The sequence below is a fragment of the Salmo salar genome, chromosome ssa18 (assembly GCF_905237065.1).
Source record: "Salmo salar chromosome ssa18, Ssal_v3.1, whole genome shotgun sequence".
In the NCBI taxonomy this organism is placed as follows: Eukaryota; Metazoa; Chordata; class Actinopteri; order Salmoniformes; family Salmonidae; genus Salmo; species Salmo salar.
This window is the reverse complement of record NC_059459.1, coordinates 32,747,757-32,768,441: the sequence shown is the minus strand read 5'-3', so window position 1 is coordinate 32,768,441 and position 20,685 is coordinate 32,747,757. Positions and strand designations below refer to the sequence as shown.

Genomic DNA, 20,685 nt, shown 5'->3' with positions numbered 1-20,685 from the left:
TATAACTTGTTATGAGACGATATAATGTCTTACAATCTCCTCCGGCTCTATCTTCAGGTGTCTGTAGTGTTGGACGGTGCTAAACGAGCAGTGGAGTTCTCAGCCCGGGGCCTTCTGAAGAACAGCCTCCACTACACCTTTAAGAGCCGAGACCTGCACACCCTGTTTGACCGCCAGTGGCACAAGCTGGGTGTGGCGGTCCAGAGCAGCATCGTCTCCGTTTACATGGACTGTAAACTAATAGAGAGGAGGCTGACAGACGAGAAGGATGAAATCGACCCCAGCGGATATACACTGATTACAACCCGGGTGGAGGATGGACGGCCTGTAGATGTACGTTTAGGCCTAAAGCCACAATCTGGAAATATAATCATTCTGAAATTCATAGACGGAGCAACGGATAAAATGACTGACAGTCCATGAGATCGACATGATAGTTTTAAACATACAGTAATTATATAAGGTTGCCTTCAAGGGCAATGTCAAGAAGGGTCCCAGCAAACCAGGAACATTCCCAGAACATTAGCTAAGATTCCCATTAAGTTCTAGTTAGGGTTTTATCTAACAGTAGGATGATAACATCCCTTATGATAACAAAATATTTTATTTTTGAAAAAATATTTTAAATGAAATATCGTTGGAATATTCTCCAAACATTCACTAAAATGTTGTTCACAACATCTGTAACAATCATCACAGAACATTCCCCAATAGTTCTCATTAGGCTTCCAGGTAATGTAATAACACAGTGTACCAGTAATGTTTTCCCAGCAAACCAAAATTGGCTCTGTGAAAGTTCCCAGAACATTCGTTAGGTTCTGCAAATGTTCTGGTTACACAAAAACGGTCCATTCATGGTGATGAATGTTTAACATTTGACTGATGTTGCGAGAGCATTCCTACAACACATTTAATCTGTTCATTAAAGGTTCCCAGGATGTTTCATTAGGTTGTGGGAACAGTCTGGTGGGATCATTGTGGGTACATCACAAAATATATGTTCCCAAAACACCAAAACTGTCCAGTTATTCGGATGATTCTACAATGTTTCTTTTGGGGTACAAAACACATTCACCTGATGTTACAAGGATGATCCCAGGTGGTAAGTGTAGGCAACAACACATCTGCCATGCTGATCCTCAACACGGGGGACCCTCAGGGGTGCATGCTTAGTCCCCTCATGTACTCCCTGTTCACCCAAGACTGCATGGCCATGCACAATTCCAAAACCATCATCATGGGAATGGCGTCGGAGGGGATGGCTGCCATTTTACGGGTTTCTAACCAACTGTGCTATTTTGTGTGTTTTTTTGCATTATTGGTAACTTATAAAATAAACTGGATAATCTCTGCTCAAGACTATCCTACCAACGGGACATTAAAAACTGTAATATCTTATGTTTCACCGAGTTGTGGCTGAACCACAACACAGATTTTATACAGTTGGCTGGGTTTTCCATGCATCGGCAGGACAGAACAGATACGTCTGGTAAGATGAGGGGTGGTGGTGTGTGTCTATTTGTCAATAACAGCTGGTGCACGATGTCTAATATTAAAGAGGTCTCAAGGTATTGCTCGCCTGAGGGAGAGTACCTCATGATAAGCTGTAGACCACACTATCTACCAAGAGAGTTTTCATCTATATTTTCTGTAGCTGTCTATTTACCACAACAAACCGATGCCGGCACTAAGAATGCACTCAACGAACTGTATAAGGCAATAAGCAAACAAGAAAATGCTTATCTAGAAGCGGCGCTCCTAGAGGCCGGGGACTTTAATGCAGGCAATCTTAAATCCGTTTTAGCTCATTTCTACCATTATGTCACATGTGCAACCAGAGGAAAAACAACTCTAGACCACCTTTACTCCACACACAGAGACGCATACAAAGCTCTGCCTCGCCCTCCATTTGGCAAATCTGACCATAATTCTATCCTCTGATTCCTGCTTACAAGCAAAAACTAAAGCAGGAAGTACCAGTGACTCGGTCAATACGGAAGTGGTCAGATGACGCTGATGCTACGCTACAGGACTGTTTTGCTAGCACAGACTGGAATATGTTCCGGGATTCATCCAATGGCATTGAGGAGAATACCACCTCAGTCACCGGATTCATCAATAAGTCCATCGACGATGTCGTCCCCACAGTGTCAGTACATACATTTCCCAACCAAAAGCCATGGTTTACAGGCAACATCCTCACGAGCTAAAGGCTAGAGCTGCTGCTTTCAAGGAGCGGGACACTAATCCAGACGCTTATGAGAAATCCCGCTTTGCCCTCAGACGAACCATCAAACAGGCAAAGCATGAATACAGGACTAAGATTGAATCCTACTACACCTGCTCTGATGCTCGTCGGATGTGGCAGGGCTTGCAAACTATTACGGACTACAAAGGGAAACTAGACAGCTGTGTGATAACGTTGTCCATAGCTGATGTGAGCAAGACCCTTAAACAGGTCTTGCTCACATCGAAAAGGCTGTGAGGTCAGACGGATTTCCATGACGTGTACTCAACATATGCACGGACCAACTGGCAAGTGTCTTCACTGACATTTTCAACCTCTCCCTGACCGAGTCTGTAATACCTACATGTTTGAAGCAGACCACCATAGTCCCTGTGCCCAAGAAAGTAAAGGTAACCTGCCTAAATGACTACTCACGTCGATAGCTATGAAGTGCTTAGAAAGGCTGGTCATGGCTCACATCAACAACATCATCCCGAACACCCTAGACCCATTCCAATTTGCGTACAGCCCCAACAGATCCACAGATGACGCTATCTCTATCGCAGTCCACACTGCCCTCTCCCACCTGGACAACAGGAACACCTATGTGAGAATGTTGTTCATAGACTACAGCTCAGCGTTCAACACCATAGAGCCCACAAAGCTCATCACTATGCTAAGGACCCTAGGACTAACGCCTCCCTCTGCAACTGGATCCTGGACTTCCTGACGGGCCGACCCCAAGTGGTAAGGGTACGCAACAACACATCTCCCAATCACATTGACGGGGCTGTAGTGGAGCGGGTCAAGAATTTGAAGTTCCCTGGTGTCCACATCACCAACACATACTGTAATCATGGTCCAAACACACCACGACAGTCGTGAAGAGGGCACGACAACACCTTTTCCCCCTCAGGAGACGGAAAAGATTTGGCATAGGTCCCCAGAGCCTCAAAAAAATTATATAGCTACACCATCGAGAGCATCCTCACCGGTTGCATCACCGCATGGTATGGCAACTGCTCGGCATCTGACCATAAGGCGCTACAGAGGGTAGTGCGTATGGCCCAGTACATTAATGGGGCCTAGCTTCCTGCCATCCAGCGCCTATATACTAGGCAGTGTCAGAGGAAGCCCCCCCCCTTTGTTTTAATGCTGCTGCTGCTACTCGCTGTTTATTATCTATGCATAGTCATTTACCCCTACCTACATGTACAAATTACCTAGACTAACCTGTACCCCCACACTTTGACTCAATACCGGTACCCCGTGCATTTAGCCTTGGTATTGTATTTTATTGTTACTTTTTATTTTTACTTTAGTTTAGTTAGTAAATATTTTCTTAACTCTATTTCTTGAACTGCATTGTTGGTTAAGGGCTTGTAATTAAGCATTTCACGGAAACGTCTACACCTGTTGTATTCAGTGCATGTCACAAATACAATGTGATTTGATTTGATCATTACGTATGCAGACAACATGACAATGGTTGGCCTGATCACTGACGACGATAGGGCAGAGGTCAGAGACCTGGCAGTGTGGTGCCAGGACAACAACCTCTCCCTCAACAAGACAAAAGAGCTGATAGTGGACTACAGGAAAAGGAGGACCGACTATGCCCCCATTCACATCGACCAGGGTCAAGAGCTAAAAGTTCCTTGGTGTCCACATCACTAACAAACTATCATGGTCCAAACACACCAAGACAAGAGGGCACACCAACTCCTATTCCCCTTCAGGAGACTGAAAAGATTTTGCATGGGTCCTCTCTCTGTCATAGACTGTTCTCTCTGCTACCACATTGTTGGTTAAGTGCTTGTAAGTAAGCATTTATCGGTAAGGTCTACACCTGTTGTATTCGGCGCATGTGACAAATAACATTTTATTTGATAACTGAATGTTTGCACAACTGGTCAGTTTCTGTGTTTTGCGAACATATCTCTTGTCCAGTCAGTGTTACCACAACCTAATGAAATATTCTTGGAACCTTTAAAGAACAGAGGAAATGTGTTCTGGGAACGTACTTGTAATATCTAATGTTTTTTGCACCCTTAAAGAACCATTCTAGAATCCTCCGCACAACTGGACACTTTTTGTGTTTGTATCAGTCAAAGAAACATGTTTCATATTTCAAAATATATATTTCTAGCATTTTAAAAAGTTTTTCTCTCTATCTGAATCATCATAATGTCCCTAACAGATGTCTTTCTCTCCAGATCGAACTGCAACAAATACTGATCTACTGTGACCCATACCTGGCTGAGATGGAGAACTGCTGTGAGCAGGCAGGATCTACGGTAAGATATTTTACACTTCTTTTATGTACGGTGCACATTTTAGGACATACATGAGACCTTCCACGTGGCTTGATATACAGTAGAGCAGGGGTATTAAATGCTTACCCTTCGAGTTCCGGAGTACTTCTAGTTTTCTGTTCTACCTGATAATTAATTGCACCCACCTGGTTTCCCTGGTCTAAAGCAGTCCCTGATTAGAGGGGAATATATATTTTTAAAGCAGTGGAACTGGTTTCTTGGTCGAGATTTGAATTTAAGGGTAGTAGGTAATATAATCTGGTTGAGTTGTGTTTGTCCTTCTTGAAAACTACCCAACTGAATTATGTTTTTTCCATAAGGGACCAGGTTACTGTGCAATATCTTTGTGACAGCTGCTGATGTAAAACGGGATTTATAAATACATTTGATTGATAGATTGATAGATAGATATTCTTCTGTTAGCTCATATTGCAGACCAGGTCAATGGAGAGTGACCTTACAGACTGTGGATGAATCCCAAATAGCACCCTATTCACAGTATAGTACACTACGTTTGACCAGAGCCCATAGGAAAAAGTGTGCAATTTGGACTGCTAACTGTCAAAGTGACCTTCGACATTTTGACAGTTAGGCCTATATGTATTCATAACCATGTTGTCATCTCAGTGAGTGTTGGGTTATGTTGATTCAATGTGCTAGGTCACATGTGGTCTATATGGTTGGAAATAGTGTGATTCAGTGACCTCTCACCTTTGGCCAATGACAGTTATAATATATTTCCATAACCAGGATGTTATCTCATTGTGCATTGAGTTTCAGTACTGGGGCTCAGTCAATATGGTTCATTGGGTCAATGAATCATCGGACATTAACTGATTATAAATGCGGTAGTGGTACGGAACTGTTATTACATTTCAGACTATTTGAGAACTGCATTTCAACATGTGTTGTATTATAATTGTCTGGTTTTGTCACGCTCTGACCTAGGAGAACTGTGTTTTCTCTGTTTAGCTAGGCCAGGGTGTGATAGGTGGGTGGGCATTCTATGTTTTGTGTTCTATGTTTTGGCCGGGTATGGTTTCCAATCAGAGGCAGGTGTCTATCGTTGTCTCTGATTGGAAGCCATACTTAGGCAGCCTGTTTTTCCTTTGTTTTTTTGTGGGTAGTTATTTCCCGTTTAGTTGTAAGTACCTGACGGAACTGTCTGCTGTCATTCTTGTTTAATTTGTAAAGTGTTCATTTTTTTTCATTAAACTACAAGATGAACACATTCCACGCTGCACCTTGGTCTACTCATTTTGACGCCTGTGACAGAACTACCCACCACAAGAGGACCAAGCAGCGTGCACTCTCCAGGAGGAGGAGCGGGACCAAGCAGTATGGCTCAGAGGAGTGGACCTGGGAGGAGATCCTAGATGGGGCAGGACCCTGGACAAGGCCTGGGGAGTATCGCCGTACGCAATGGGAGATAGAGGCAGCGAAGGCGGAACGATGATACTGGGAGGAACGGCTAGGCAAGCAACAGGAGGCCGAGAGGCAGCGGCAAAAAAGTTTTTTTGGGGGGCACACGGGGAGATTGGCTAAGGCGGGTTTAAGACCTGAGCCAACTCCCCGGGCTTACCGTAGGGAGCGAGTGACTGAGCAAGCACCGTGTTATGCGGTGATACGCACTGTGTCGCCAGTGCGCACTCACAGCCCGGTGCGCTCGGTGCAAGCTCCTCACCGTTGCCGTGCTAGAGTTGGCCGGCAGCCAGGGAGAAGTGCCCCGGCTCAACGTATCTGGCCTCCAGTGCGTTTCTTCGGCCCAGGTTATCCTCCACCTGCTCTACGCACGGTACCCCTCATTCACCAGCACAGCCCAGTTCGTCCTGTACCAGCGCTCCGCCCTTGCCGGGCTATAGTCAACATCAAGCCAGAACGGATTGTGCCAACCCTAAGCGCCAGACCTCCAGTGTGCCTCCAAGGCCCAGTGTACCCTGTGCCTGCTCCGCGCACTCTCCCTCCAGTGCACCACCATAGCCCAGTACGTCCTATGCCTGCTCCGCGCACTCTCCCTCCAGTGCACCACCATAGCCCAAGTACGTCCTGTGCCTGCTCCGCGCACTCTCCCTCCAGTACGCTTCCATAGCCCAGTATGGCCGGTGCCTGCTTTGAGCACGCGGTCCTCAGTGTGTCTCCCCAGTCTGGTGAGACCGGTTCCAGCTCCCCGTAGGAAGCCTCCAGTGATAATCAATGGTCCGAAGCCTCCAGTGACAATCCATGGCACGAAGCCAGTAGTGATGATCCATGGCCCGGAGCCTGTAGTGATAATCCATGACACGAAGCCTCCAGTGATGATCCATGGCCCGGAGCCTGTAGGGATGATCCATGGCACGAAGCCTCCAGTGATGATCCATGGCCCGGAGCCTGTAGGGATGATCCATGGCACGAAGCCTCCAGTGATAATCCATGGCCCGGAGCCTCCAGTGATGATCCATGGCACAAAGCTCCAGTCATGATCCATGGCGCAGAACCAGTAGTGATGATCCATGGCATGGAGCCTGCAGCGAAGGTCCCCAGTCCGGAACCTACAGAGACGCTCCTCAGCCCGGAGCCTCCAGCGACGCTCCTCAGCCCGGAGCCTCCAGCGACGCTCCTCAGCCCGGAGCCTCCAGCGATGCTCCTCAGTCCGGAGCCTCCAGCGACACTCCTCTGTACGGAGCCTCCAGCAACGCTCCCCAGTCCGGAGCCTCCAGCAACGCTCCCCAGTCCGGAGCCTTCAGCGGCGGTCTGTAGCCCCGAGTCTTCAGCGGCGGTCTGCAGCCCCGAGTCTTCAGCGGCGGTCTGCAGCCCCGAGTCTTCAGCGACGGTCTGCAGCCCCGAGTCTTCAGCGACGGTCTGCAGCCCAGAGTCTTCAGCGGCGGCCTGCAGCTCAGAGTCTTCAGCGGCGGTCGGCAGTTCAGAGCCTCCAGCGCTGATCCACGGTCTGGTTCCTCCGGCGACACAGAAGCGGTGGGATCAGCGGGCGGTGTGGGGGCTACGCCCCGAACCAGAGCCGCTGCCAATTATAGATGCCCACCCGGACCCTCCCCAATAGGTTCAGGTTTGCGGCCAGGAGTCCGCACCTTTGGGGGGGGGGTACTGTCACGCTCTGACCTAGGAGAGCTGTGTTTTCTCTGTTTAGCTAGGCCAGGGTGTGATAGGTGGGTGGGCATTCTATGTTTTGGCCGGGTATGGTTTCCAATCAGAGGCAGGTGTCTATTGTTGTCTCTGATTGGAAGCCATACTTAGGCAGCCTGTTTTTCCTTTATTTTTTGTGGGTAGTTATTTCCCGTTTAGTTGTAAGTACCTGACGGAACTGTCTGCTGTCATTCTTGTTTAATTTGTAAAGTGTTCATTTTTTTCATTAAACTACAAGATCACGCTGCACCTTGGTCTACTCATTTTGATGCTTGTGACAGGTTTCCTATACCCAAATGAAGCCTACTCCTAAACTAAATAGCACTTTCACTGGAGATTTTACATTGCTTTCAAGACCAAAATGCTGTCTATCCCTGGACTCAAGTTCAAGTGAACTAGAAAACATAATTGAATAATAACATGAAATGATTAGGCTTAAGGTGGTTCCAGGAAACTGGCCCTTAAATAGCAGAGTAATGTGTCTAAACAGTTTGTATGCAGTGGACATATACAAAATAGTCCAAATTGGTGAAGTGAAATCAAAAAAATTACTTGTTTCAAAAAATTTTAAAAACTGAAAAGTGTTGCATGCATATGTATTCACCCCCTTTGCTATGGAAGCCCCTAAATAAGATCTGGTGCAACCAGTTACCTTCAGAACTAATTAACAAATTAAATAAAGTCCACCTGTGTGCAATCTAAGTGTCACATGATCTGTCACATGATCTCAGTATATATACACCTGTTCTGAAAGGCCCCAGAGTCTGCAACACCACCAAGCAAGCGGCACCATGAAGACCAAGGAGCTCCAAACAGTTCAGGGACAAAGTTGTGGAGAAGTACAGATCAGGGTTCGGTTATAAAAACATATCCGAAACTTTGAACATCCCACAGAGCACCATTAAATCCATTATTAAAAAATGGAAAGAATATGGCACCACAACAAACCTGCCAAGAGAGGGCCGCCCACCAAAACTCACGGACCAGGCAAGGAGGGCATTAATCAGAGATGCAACAAAGACGCCAAAGATAACCCTGACGGAGCTGCAAAGCTCCACAGTGGAGATTGGAGTATCTGTCCATAGGACCACTTTAAGCCGTACATTCCACAGAGCTGGGCTTTCCGGAAGAGTGGCCAGAAAAAAGACATTGCTTAAAGAAAAAAATAAGGAAGCACGTTTGGTGTTCGCCAAAAGGCATGTGGGAGACTCCCCAAACATATGGAAGAAGGTACTCTGGTCAGACGAGACTAAAATTGAGCTTTTTGGCCATCAAGGAAAACGCTATGTCTGGCGCAAACCCAACACCTCTCATCATCCCGAGAATATCATCCCCACAGTGAAGCATGGTGGTGGCAGCATCATGCTGTGGGGATGTTTTCATCAGCAGGACCTGGGTAACTGGTCAGATATGAAGGAATGATGGATGGCGCTAAATACAGGGAAATTATTGAGGGAAACCTGTTTCAGTCTTCCAGAGATTTGAGACTGGTACGGAGGTTCACCTTCCAGCAGGACAATGACCCTAAGCATACTGCTAAAGCAACACTTGAGTGATTTAAGGGGAAACATTTAAATGTCTTGGAATGGCCTAGTCAAAGCCCAGACCTCAATCCAATTGAGAATCTGTGGTATGACTTTGTACACCAGCGGAACCCATCCAACTTGAAGGAGCTGGAGCAGTTTTGCCTTGAAGAATGAGACATACCCCAAGAGACTTGCAGCTGTAATTGCTACAAAAGGGGGCTCTACAAAGTATTGACTTTGGGGGGGTGAATAGTTATGCATGCTCAAGTTTTCTGTTTTATTGTCTTATTTCTTGTTTGTTTCACAGTAAAAAATATTTTGCATCTTCAAAGTGGTCGGCATGTTGTGTAAATCAAATGATACAAACCCCCCCAAAATCTATTTTAATTCCAGGTTGTAAGGCGACAAAATAGTAAAAATCCCAAGGGGAGTGAATACTTCCGCAAGCCACTGTATATCTTTGTATTGATCCTACAGTGTGAGCCTAGCAGGGAGGACCCTGGTGCTGGAGGGGTGACTCCCAATCCCTTGGATACAGCTGGAGCAGGCCTGCTCCCCCAGATGCTCTCCCAGCCCGTCCAGCCAGCCCAGGTCCAGCGGTTCCAGCATTCCAGCAGTGACAGATGTCAATGTTCAGCAGAGAAGGTACAGTCCATAGAAATATCCTACGTCCCAAACCCCACTCTATTCTCTGTTTTGTGCACTACTTTTGACCAAAGCCAATAGGGAATGGGGTGCCATTACGGACGTAACCATACATATTACTAGAGTGATCTATGGTATAAACCTTATTAACTCTAGAATGAAGGCAGCCATCTTGGTTTTCTATTTAATTCTGTGGTACAATCAGTCAAGTTGAGGAACGCTCAACTCCGTTCTCTTATATCCATTCTCTTATATCCGTTCTCTTATATCCGTTCTCTTATATCCGTTCTCTTATATCCGTTCTCTTATATCCGTTCTCTTATATCCGTTCTCTTATATCCATTCTCTTATATCCGTTCTCTTATATCGAGGAGGAGTTGAGTATTGATAACTGGTCTAGCAACAACATTGAGTCAACATCAGTCGATGCTTGTAAAAAATGTTAATCTGAAAACTTACCTGTACCTATGTTTGTCCTATACAACTTCTGTCCTTCACACTTGTGTTGCTCAACGGGTTTGTGTTGCTCGACGGGAGATGTAGAGGCCTTGACGTACTATGTAATCTAACATTAAAATGGCACAAGTCCATTCATGCTGAGTTGAGCAACACAAACTAGGAAAAGGTTGGTTGTTGTATTGGATAATTTTTTTAATTAAAAGTATGAATTTCAGCACCCTTCAACAAGGACCTCTTGTTGTACAGGACAAAAATAGATACAGGCAAGCGTTTTCAGAATTTCATGTATCGACTGATGGCAACTCAATGTTGTTGCTAGCAAATCGTGCGACCACTTATCAATACTCAACTCAACCTCGATATAGGAGATCGGAGTTGAGCAATCCTCAGTTACAATCTGTCCAAACAGCAATTAGAATCCTAATGGGTTGGAGTGTTCTGTTCTGTTCTAATGGAACCATGCATTCAGAATTCCAAATTCAAATATCCCACTGCTGCCACCAAACGTATTAAACTAGAAAATAAATAACCAATTAAAGCTTTATTTATGCCAATGAGTTTTCTTGGATGCCAACCAAAGGCAGGAAATAAAAGCTTATTAGCAGTAATTTGGCACAAATATGTAGTTGCTTTGTTTGAGGCATGGCCACCATCTCCAGAGGTGGTTCCACTAATGTCCATGGAAGTGTTCTGAAAGCAGACTTCAGACAGAGGGGTACCTTGGGGAATTTGTCATGTCTTTGGGGAGATTTTAATGTGTGGACGGACAGTCATTAGCAAGCTAGTTCAGGTAAATTACATCAATTAAATGTTCTTGTTCTTTGTAGGGTGATCAAGGTCTACCAGGCTTGGCAGGACTTCCAGGACAGAAAGGAGATCAAGGAGACAAGGTAAAGGAGATGTTGAATATCTATCTGGCTCAATAAATACCATCATGACTGTGCATGTGTGCACAGGTATTGTACCTGTAGAATTCGGTTACAATTCTAACAGAGATAAAGCTGTTGTGCTTCCTTACAGTCACATATTTCAGGGAGAGAGACAAAGACGGAGACAGAGAAAAGACCGACAGAGATGGAGACAGACAGAGAAAAGACAGAGACAGAGAAAAGACAGACAGAGATGGAGACAGACAGAGATGGAGACAGACAGAGACAGAGAAAAGACAGACAGAGATGAAGACATGGAGACAGACAGAGATGGAGACAGACAGAGATGGATACAGACATAGACAGAGAAAAGACAGACAGAGATGAAGACATGGAGACAGACAGAGATGGAGACATGGATACAGAGAGACAGAGATGGAGACAGAGAGACAGAGATGGAGACAGACAGAGATGGAGACATGGATACAGAGAGACAGAGATGGAGACAGAGAGACAGAGACAGAGAAAAGACAGACAGAGAAAAGACAGACAGTGAAAAGACAGACAGTGAAAAGACAGACAAAGAAAAGACAGACAGAGAAAAGACAGACAGAGAAAAGACAGACAGAGAAAAGACAGACAGAGAAAAGACAGACAGAGAAAAGACAGACAGTGAAAAGACATATGGAGAATAGACAGACAGAGAAAAGACAGACAGTGAAAAGACATATGGAGAATAGACAGACAGAGAAAAGACAGACACAGACAGAGACAGAAATAAGGAAATATGTCCCAGACTGTATTGTGTGTTATCCTCCATGATTTAACAATGGAAATAAGTCCCAGACTGTATTGCGTGCTATCCTCCATGATTTAACAATGGACATATGTCCCAGACTGTATTGTGTGTTATCCTCCATGATTTAACAATGGAAATATGTCCCAGACTGTATTGTGTGTTATCCTCCACGATTTAACAATGGAAATAAGTCCCAGACTGTATTGCGTGCTATCCTCCATGATTTAACAATGGAAATATGTCCCAGACTGTATTGTGTGTTATCCTCCATGATTTAACAATGGAAATATGTCCCAGACTGTATTGTGTGTTATCCTCCACGATTTAACAATGGAAATAAGTCCCAGACTGTATTGTGTGTTATCCTCCATGATTTAACAATGAAAATATGTCCCAGACTGTATTGTGTGTTATCCTCCATGATTTAACAATGGAAATAAGTCCCAGACTGTATTGTGTGTTATCCTCCATGATTTAACAATGGAAATAAGTCCCAGACTGTATTGCGTGTTATCCTCCATGATTTAACAATGGAAATATGTCCCAGACTGTATTGTGTGTTATCCTCCATGATTTAACAATGGAAATAAGTCCCAGACTGTATTGCGTGTTATCCTCCATGATTTAACAATGGAAATATGTCCCAGACTGTATTGCGTGTTATCCTCCATGATTTAACAATGGAAATATGTCCCAGACTGTATTGCGTGTTATCCTCCATGATTTAACAATGGAAATATGTCCCAGACTGAATTTACTAATGTCTATGTGTGGATTTTCACATTTGGTGTGATTGTTATTTTAAATGGTAGAATGAATAAACTAAAACTAAAGTAATAGAACGAGCATGAAATTCAGATTCCCCCTGTCATTTTACAATATATAACCGTCAGTATCAGTTAAACATTTAATTTGCTACGTGTTTCAAGCCTCGAAATCAGACACAAACAAGTACAGGTGGCTCTCCATTACGCCTCTCCATTGTTTTGTGTGAAATTGTACGAACTCAAAAATAATGTGGTGCGTTATGGGATTCCACATCGCTCTGAAGCCGTTGAAGTGGCTATCGGAGGGTTTAATACACCCTCCATAATTTTCACTTCTTCAGCGTAGGGACACTTGTGTATATGGCGTGTGAATGGAGGGCCGAGGGCCGAAGGGACTGACAGAAATAGAGAGAGAAGAGCCAGGGTGTTTGGCAGAAAGAGAAAGAGAGAAGACCCAGTGTGTTTGGCAGAAAGAGAAAGAGAGAAGACCCAGTGTGTTTGACAGAAAGAGAAAGAGAGAAGACCCATTGTGTTTGGCAGAGAGAGAAGAACAAGTGTGTTTGACAGAAAGAGAGAGAGAAGAGCCCAGTGTGTTTGACAGAAAGAGGGAGAGAGAAGAACAAGTGTGTTTGGCAGAGAGAGAAGAACAAGTGTGTTTGACAGAAAGAGGGAGAGAGAAGAACAAGTGTGTTTGACAGAAAGAGAGAGAAGAAGAGTCAGTGTGTTTGACAGAAAGAGAGAGAAGAAGAGTCAGTGTGTTTGACAGAAAGAGAGAGAGAGAAGAGCCAGTGTGTTTGACAGAAAGAGGGAGAGAGAAGAACAAGTGTGTTTGACAGAAAGAGAGAGAAGAAGAGCCAGTGTGTTTGACAGAAAGAGAGAGAAGAAGAGTCAGTGTGTTTGACAGAAAGAGAGAGAGAGAAGAACAAGTGTGTTTGACAGAAAGAGAGAGAAGAAGAGCCAGTGTGTTTGACAGAAAGAAAGAGAGAAGAACAAGTGTGTTTGACAGAAAGAGGGAGAAGAGCCAGTGTGTTTGACAGAAAGAGAGAGAAGAAGAACCAGTGTGTTTGACAGAAAGAGAGAAGAAGAGTCAGTGTGTTTGACAGAAAGAGAGAGAAGAGCCAGTGTGTTTGACAGAAAGAGAGAGAAGAAGAGTCAGTGTGTTTGACAGAAAGAGAGAGAAGAAGAGTCAGTGTGTTTGACAGAAAGAGAGAAGAAGAGCCAGTGTGTTTGACAGAAAGAGAGAGAGAACAAGTGTGTTTGACAGAAAGAGAGAGAGAAGTGTCTGTGTTTGACAGAAAGAGAGAGAGAAGAGTCAGTGTGTTTGACAGAAAGAGAGAGAAGAGCCAGTGTGTTTGACAGAAAGAGGGAGAGAGAAGAGCCAGTGTGTTTGACAGAAAGAGAGAGAAGAAGAGTCAGTGTGTTTGACAGAAAGAGAGAGAAGAAGATTCAGTGTGTTTGACAGAAAGAGAGAGAAGAAGAGCCAGTGTGTTTGACAGAAAGAGAGAGAGAAGAACAAGTGTGTTTGACAGAAAGAGGGAGAAGAGCCAGTGTGTTTGACAGAAAGAGAGAGAAGAAGAACCAGTGTGTTTGACAGAAAGAGAGAAGAAGAGTCAGTGTGTTTGACAGAAAGAGAGAGAAGAAGAGTCAGTGTGTTTGACAGAAAGAGAGAGAAGAAGAACAAGTGTGTTTGACAGAAAGAGAGAAGAGCCAGTGTGTTTGACAGAAAGAGAGAGAGAGAAGAACAAGTGTGTTTGACAGAAAGAGAGAGAGAAGTGTCTGTGTTTGACAGAAAGAGAGAGAAGAGCCAGTGTGTTTGACAGAAAGAGAGAGAGAGAAGAAGAGTCAGTGTGTTTGACAGAAAGAGAGAGAAGAGCCAGTGTGTTTGACAGAAAGAGAGAGAAGAAGAGTCAGTGTGTTTGACAGAAAGAGAGAGAAGAAGAGTCAGTGTGTTTGGGAATGAAGAATGATAGGAATTCATTACTCTGAACAGGTGGTGATTCGCCTATTAGGACCAGATGGTCTTTGTGGTCATTGACCCAATTACCATAGAGTGGTGTAGTTTGGGTAAAGACATTTTTCAGAGCTAGTAGGAACTTGGTTGTGTCCTAAATGGCACCCTATTCCCAATATAGTGCACTACTTTGAGCAGAGTCCTATGGGATATCTTATAGGCCCTGGTCAAAAGAAATGCACTATATAGAGACTAGGGGGCCATTTGGAATGCAGTCCTTCTGTTTTTCCCTTAAAACCACTCAGGAATTCAGAGAAAGTACAACAGCTACACAAGCTTTAAATCATTCTACCTGTAGGACCGACCGAGAGGAGGGGGAATTGGGTTATTTGTGAAACTCTCCGTTATAATTAGTATGTTCCTGGTGTAGAAGTGACATTAGGTTTGTTATAGTGGTCTACTAGGACCAAAGAAAACACCTCAGTCCATATATCCTTATTGAACTAGTCTTGGCACTTTAGCTACCATTAAATCGTAATAAAAGTAGCACAAAATAAATCTCTTTAAAGTCATAATTAGTTGTTTTTTTTCAGGTTCAAAGTAACTAGTTGCCTCAGAAAATTGTAGGAAAAACTCCAAACGTATCATACTGAGGTGAATAGATTCCTGTGAGCACACCATTTACTTGTTCTATTCAACTGTGAATCCAATACAAAGACATGTCATTTCTGAAAGGGTCATTTAATTACTGTACCTCTGTTGAAGTTATACGTTTTGACAGACAGGCTGGGTTCAGTGACACTGTGACAACCAATCAACTGCCCCGAATAGGATTCCTGGCATTATTATCACTTTTAGAAGAAGTGCATTGTGGGACTAAATTAAATTAGTGACAGCTCGTTGAGAAGGCAAGCAGGCAGGGCGGAATGGAATACATCTGTAGTACAGTGCTAAACACATTCTGGGTATTGTAAAGGATTAATAAAAAGCTATAATTTCATGACTACGTCAATGTTTACATTTTATTCCACCTTGGAGCTGTTGAATGTGTTAATACTAGGGCTGTACATCGTATAACATAGTACTAGGGCTGTACATCGTATAACATAATACTAGGGCTGTACATCGTATAACATAGTACTAGGGCTGTACATCGTATAACATAGTACTAGGGCTGTACATCGTATAACATAGTACTAGGGCTGTACATCGTATAACATAGTACTAGGGCTGTACATCGTATAACATAGTACTAGGGCTGTACATCGTATAACATAGTACTAGGGCTGTACATCGTATAACATAATACTAGGGCTGTACATCGTATAACATAGTACTAGGGCTGTACATCGTATAGCATAGTACTAGGGCTGTACATCGTATAACATAGTACTAGGGCTGTACATCGTATAACATAGTACTAGGGCTGTACATCGTATAGCATAGTACTAGGGCTGTACATCGTATAACATAGTACTAGGGCTGTACATCGTATAGCATAGTACTAGGGCTGTACATCGTATAACATAGTACTAGGGCTGTACATCGTATAACATAGTACTAGGGCTGTACATCGTATAGCATAGTACTAGGGCTGTACATCGTATAACATAGTACTAGGGCTGTACATCGTATAACATAATGCAAGGCCATTAGGAAAAACTGATTTCCTTTCAAGGAAGCTGCCTTCTTATAATATCAGGATTGATGTGTTTAATTTTCTGTAGAACCCTGGATAACCACAGCTGTTTAATCACTGTGAACTGGATTAGGATCCTCCATCCAACTTTCACCGCAGTGCTGGATTTATACTTTCTCTTCTCTTGAAGTAAAACAACCACAAAGTAATCCCCAATTTCCCCCCAACGTTTTCCTTGTAAGGTCATAACAAGTAACCCACAGTTCTCATTAGGATTCTGTTTAAATGCTCTAAAGTCTAAATAGTATGGAGCTTCTGTATTAATCTCTGTAAAAGCCAAGCTAAATTGCCAATAACTTTGTAAGGGGTGCATTAAAAGGTTATAATGATGATGATAATTTCTGTTCCCTCTTTCTATAAAAAGTCATCATTCTGCTATTTCTATCCTCTAGCACACGTTCATCTATTGTATGTACATGTACAGTTGGAGTCTTCAAGAAGTGGCTATGCTTCTCTACTTCATTTGAGCTGTACAGTAATTCAGTTCCATATGACCCATCTATCCCCTGCTTAACGCTCAGTTAAGGTAATACTGTAAAACCTGAATGAGTCGGCTGTCGGTTCAAAGTCATTCTTAGATCTGGACTTCCAATGGGAATTAAGCATGAGACTCAGTGAATTTTATACATTTATTGAAGTGAAGAGCTTCTGTAACTTAGTGCCACGGTCTAGTAAAAATCATATGATGGATGGATGGATGGATGATGGATGGATGGATGGATGGAGAGATGGATGGATGGATGGATGGATGGAGGGATGGATGGATGGATGGATGGATGGATGGATGGATGGATGGATGGATGGATGGATGGATGGATGGATGGATGGAGAGATGGATGGATGGAGGGATGGATGGATGGAGGGATGGAGGGATGGATGGATGGATGGATGGATGGATGGATGGATGGATGGATGGAGGGATGGATGGATGGATGGATGGAGGGATGGATGGAAGAAGATAAAAGGATATCCTTAATGAAAGAGGGTATGAAATGTGTTTGATATCCAGTTGGCTGACAGTCAGTGGTATTCTAAGGTTTTCTTCTCGAGGAGTAATGACATCACATAAACTCAGCCCACAAAATCCCTTAAGGCATTAAAAACAGCCTACGTTAATAGGGCTTATGGTTTTACTACCAAATATAAACGTCTCTATTTCTCCATTCATATTATGTTGCTCGCCTTTCGCAATAGAAAATAGTCCATTCGGGAAAATATTCAGACCCCTTCACTTTTTCCACATTTTCAATCCTTAAAAGGGTTAAATTTGAAAAAATCCTCATCAATCTACATACATTACCCCATAATGACAAAGCGAAAAAACAAGTTTTTAGAAATGCTTGCACATTTACTACAAGTAAACAACAAATACCTTATTTACATAAGTATTCAGACCCTTTGATATGAGACTGAAAATTGAGCTCAGGTGCATCTTGTTTCCATTGATCATCCTTGAGATGTTTCTACAACTTGATTGGAGTCCACCTGTGGTAAATTCAATTGATTGGACATGATTTGGAAAGGCACACACCTGTCTACATAAGGTCCCATAGTTGACAGTACATGTCAGAGCAAAAACCAAGCCATGAGGTCGAAGGAATTGTCCGTAGAGCTCCAAGACAGGATTGTGTCGAGGCACAGACCCGGGGAAGTACTGAGTAAAGGGTCTGAATAATTATGTAAATGATAGTTCATATTTTTTTATGTTTGCAAACATTTCTAAAATCCTGCTTTTTTTGTCATTATGGGGTATTGTGTGTGTAGATTGATGAAAAAAACTATTTAATACATTTTAGAATAAGGCTGTAACGTGACACAGCAGTGGAAAAAGTGAAGGGGTCTGAATACTTTCCAAACGCACTGTATAGGTCAAAGCAACAGCCAGCGTTCTCTTTCAGATGCTAACAACGAACTTCAAAGACTCCTAAATGTTTAGCCACCACTGCCAACACATTGTCAGACAGTAAACATTGTCAGAGATAGTGTTGTTTTTTAGCAGAATCATATTAGTGGAAACGGAGGGTGTTCTCAGGGCAGGCCTGGTTGTAGCTAGATATGTTCCAGTCACGTTTTTTGTTGTTGTTAATGCATTTCAGCTAACCCTATCCCAAACCCTGTTCCTCACCTGAACCTCATTCTCCTAACCTGTTACGAAAAGTCCCTTCTGCTAGTGAAAACTGGCAGACCTGCCCCGAGAACAGTGTAGGTTCTGAGTAACGCGATACTGGTGAAGGGCTCGTCAGCAACCTTCACCACCGAATCTAGCTTTGCTTTCAATGTCTAATTTTGTAGATGGTGAAAAGCGTTGTCACCACTGTCAATACATGATCACACAGCAAACATTCAGCTAGTTAGAGATAAACCCAATTATGCACGTTGGAGCACCAACATATATTAATTACCCTGTTGAAGCGTGTCATAATTATCTCTAATGGATTTAACAGAGGAGAACGCTCATGTTGTCACTTAGTGGGGGGCGTGTGTGTGTGTGTGTGTGTGTGTGTGTGTGTGTGTGTGTGTGTGTGTGTGTGTGTGTGTGTGTGTGTGTGTGTGTGTGTGTGTGTGTGTGTGTGTGTGTGTGTGTGTGTGAGAAAGACATTTGATTAATGACCTGCCCTTCCTTGACATGGCAGCAGACAGACAGTCAGAGGGGAAGAATGAAGGAGAATGCCACAGGACAATGTTTCAGTTCACACAGGGAGAGGATGTAGAGTTACAGGCACCAGGGTAACCTTTAACCCTGTGATTCTGCTGCAGATTGGGGTTTAATGCTCTGCTGAGCGTTGGACCTAAGCCTCAGAATAGCCCTGGGGAAGAGTCCACTTGTTCTAAAGAGAATGCAAACATCCCTATAGGCTCCTTATATTCCAAACTATACCTTGAAGCCAGTTCCACTGCTAACCCCAATCAGGGACTGATTGAGATCTGGGACACCAGGCGGGTGCTATTAATGATCAGGCAGAACATAATAGCTATAGACTATTATCTATCCCCAACATCAGTTCTACATACCTGCAGTTCATGCAGCACACAATACATAGTGTTACTGGGGTGACTCTGCCTTGTCTAAAGGGATGTTGAACATTCCTATACCAGTAGACTATAGGGTTCTATCTCCTACATCACTGGTTATCCTATAGATTCCATAGGCTACTGTCTATCTCCTACATCACTGGTTATCCTATAGATTCCATAGGCTACTGTCTATCTCCTACATCACTAGTAGGCCACATGGACATGTCCTTAAAGTAACTTTCCAGTGTTTCCAGATTTCTATGAACTATTACCTTTAATTAATTACAATATGAGTGAAATAGTTTTCCTTATTTAGTATGTTAAAAAGCAGCTTTTCTGTGTTGCAATGGTGTGGGCGTACCCCAACAGCATCATGGTGTGGCTATATAGCATTCAATAAAAATATAAATGACAAGTCAACAGCTGATTGGCCAGCTCAGCCAATGAGACGTCTCTGCCAAAAACATGACGTGATCTTCTGTGAGGAAATGGCAAGCATTTTTTAAATGGTCTGTTTGAGATAATAGTTTAAGGTGGGATTTTTGAAGTATTTTCTTCTTCACTTTTTTGCTTTGACCACAAATACGAGTATAGGACGAGTCAACAACATTATTTGTGTATTAGTTCTAATGAGCTTTAAAGGTAGACTCAGCAATACAACATACATACAGAAAGTAAACAGCGTAGTGGGTCAGTTTCTGCAACAACCATGAAAGCGCATGGCTCAACTTCTTTGTTGTTTTGGTGCCCTGGTTACCAGCCTGCAAAGCGTGACGTGAACCCGTGAACATGCGCAGACACTGTATGTGACTGTGTGAGAGCGAAGTCTTGCATCTCGCTCATCTCAATATCTGCGGTGCTGTTCGTGGCAACATCATTTTGCTGAGTTTACTTTTTAACGTGAGATTTTCACTGGACAGTTACTTTAAAGCTACAGTCCTCAATTTAAACAATAACAAGCGCTCCACCCCGTTTCTATTTTGGTAAGCAATTGAGGGATGAGCCTGGATAATAAAATTACATATATATTTTTTTAAACCATTATTTAACTTTGCAAGTAAGTTAAGAACAAATTCTTACTTACAATGGCAGCCTACCGGGGAACAGTGGGTTAACTGCCTTGTTCAGGGGCAGAACAACAGATTTTTACCTTGTCAGCTCAGGGATTCGATCCAGCAACCTTTCGGTTACTAGCCCAACTCTCTAACCACTTCCCCAGAAAAGTAACCATTCAAATTTGTAGACAGAACTATGGATGCAAGGACTGACCATCCATGATATCAAAATGATAGT

The 20,685-nt window shown here is 43.4% G+C and overlaps 1 protein-coding gene across 6 annotated transcripts in view; it reads left to right on the top strand.

Moving 5' to 3' along the window:
* LOC106560244 (collagen alpha-1(XIX) chain) overlaps window positions 1-20,685 on the top strand; it is a 242,966-nt gene that overhangs the window by 11,238 nt on the left and 211,043 nt on the right. For all 6 annotated transcript variants that reach the window (XR_006760420.1, XM_045701046.1, XM_045701045.1 and 3 more), the window contains exons 6-9: window positions 58-333; window positions 4,444-4,524; window positions 9,666-9,833; window positions 11,120-11,182. Coding sequence is in view for 5 of the 6 variants with exons in the window: in XM_045701046.1 (XP_045557002.1) it covers window positions 58-333; window positions 4,444-4,524; window positions 9,666-9,833; window positions 11,120-11,182 (588 nt within the window). In the remaining variant the exon portion in view is untranslated. The remainder of the gene's footprint in view (window positions 1-57; window positions 334-4,443; window positions 4,525-9,665; window positions 9,834-11,119; window positions 11,183-20,685) is intronic.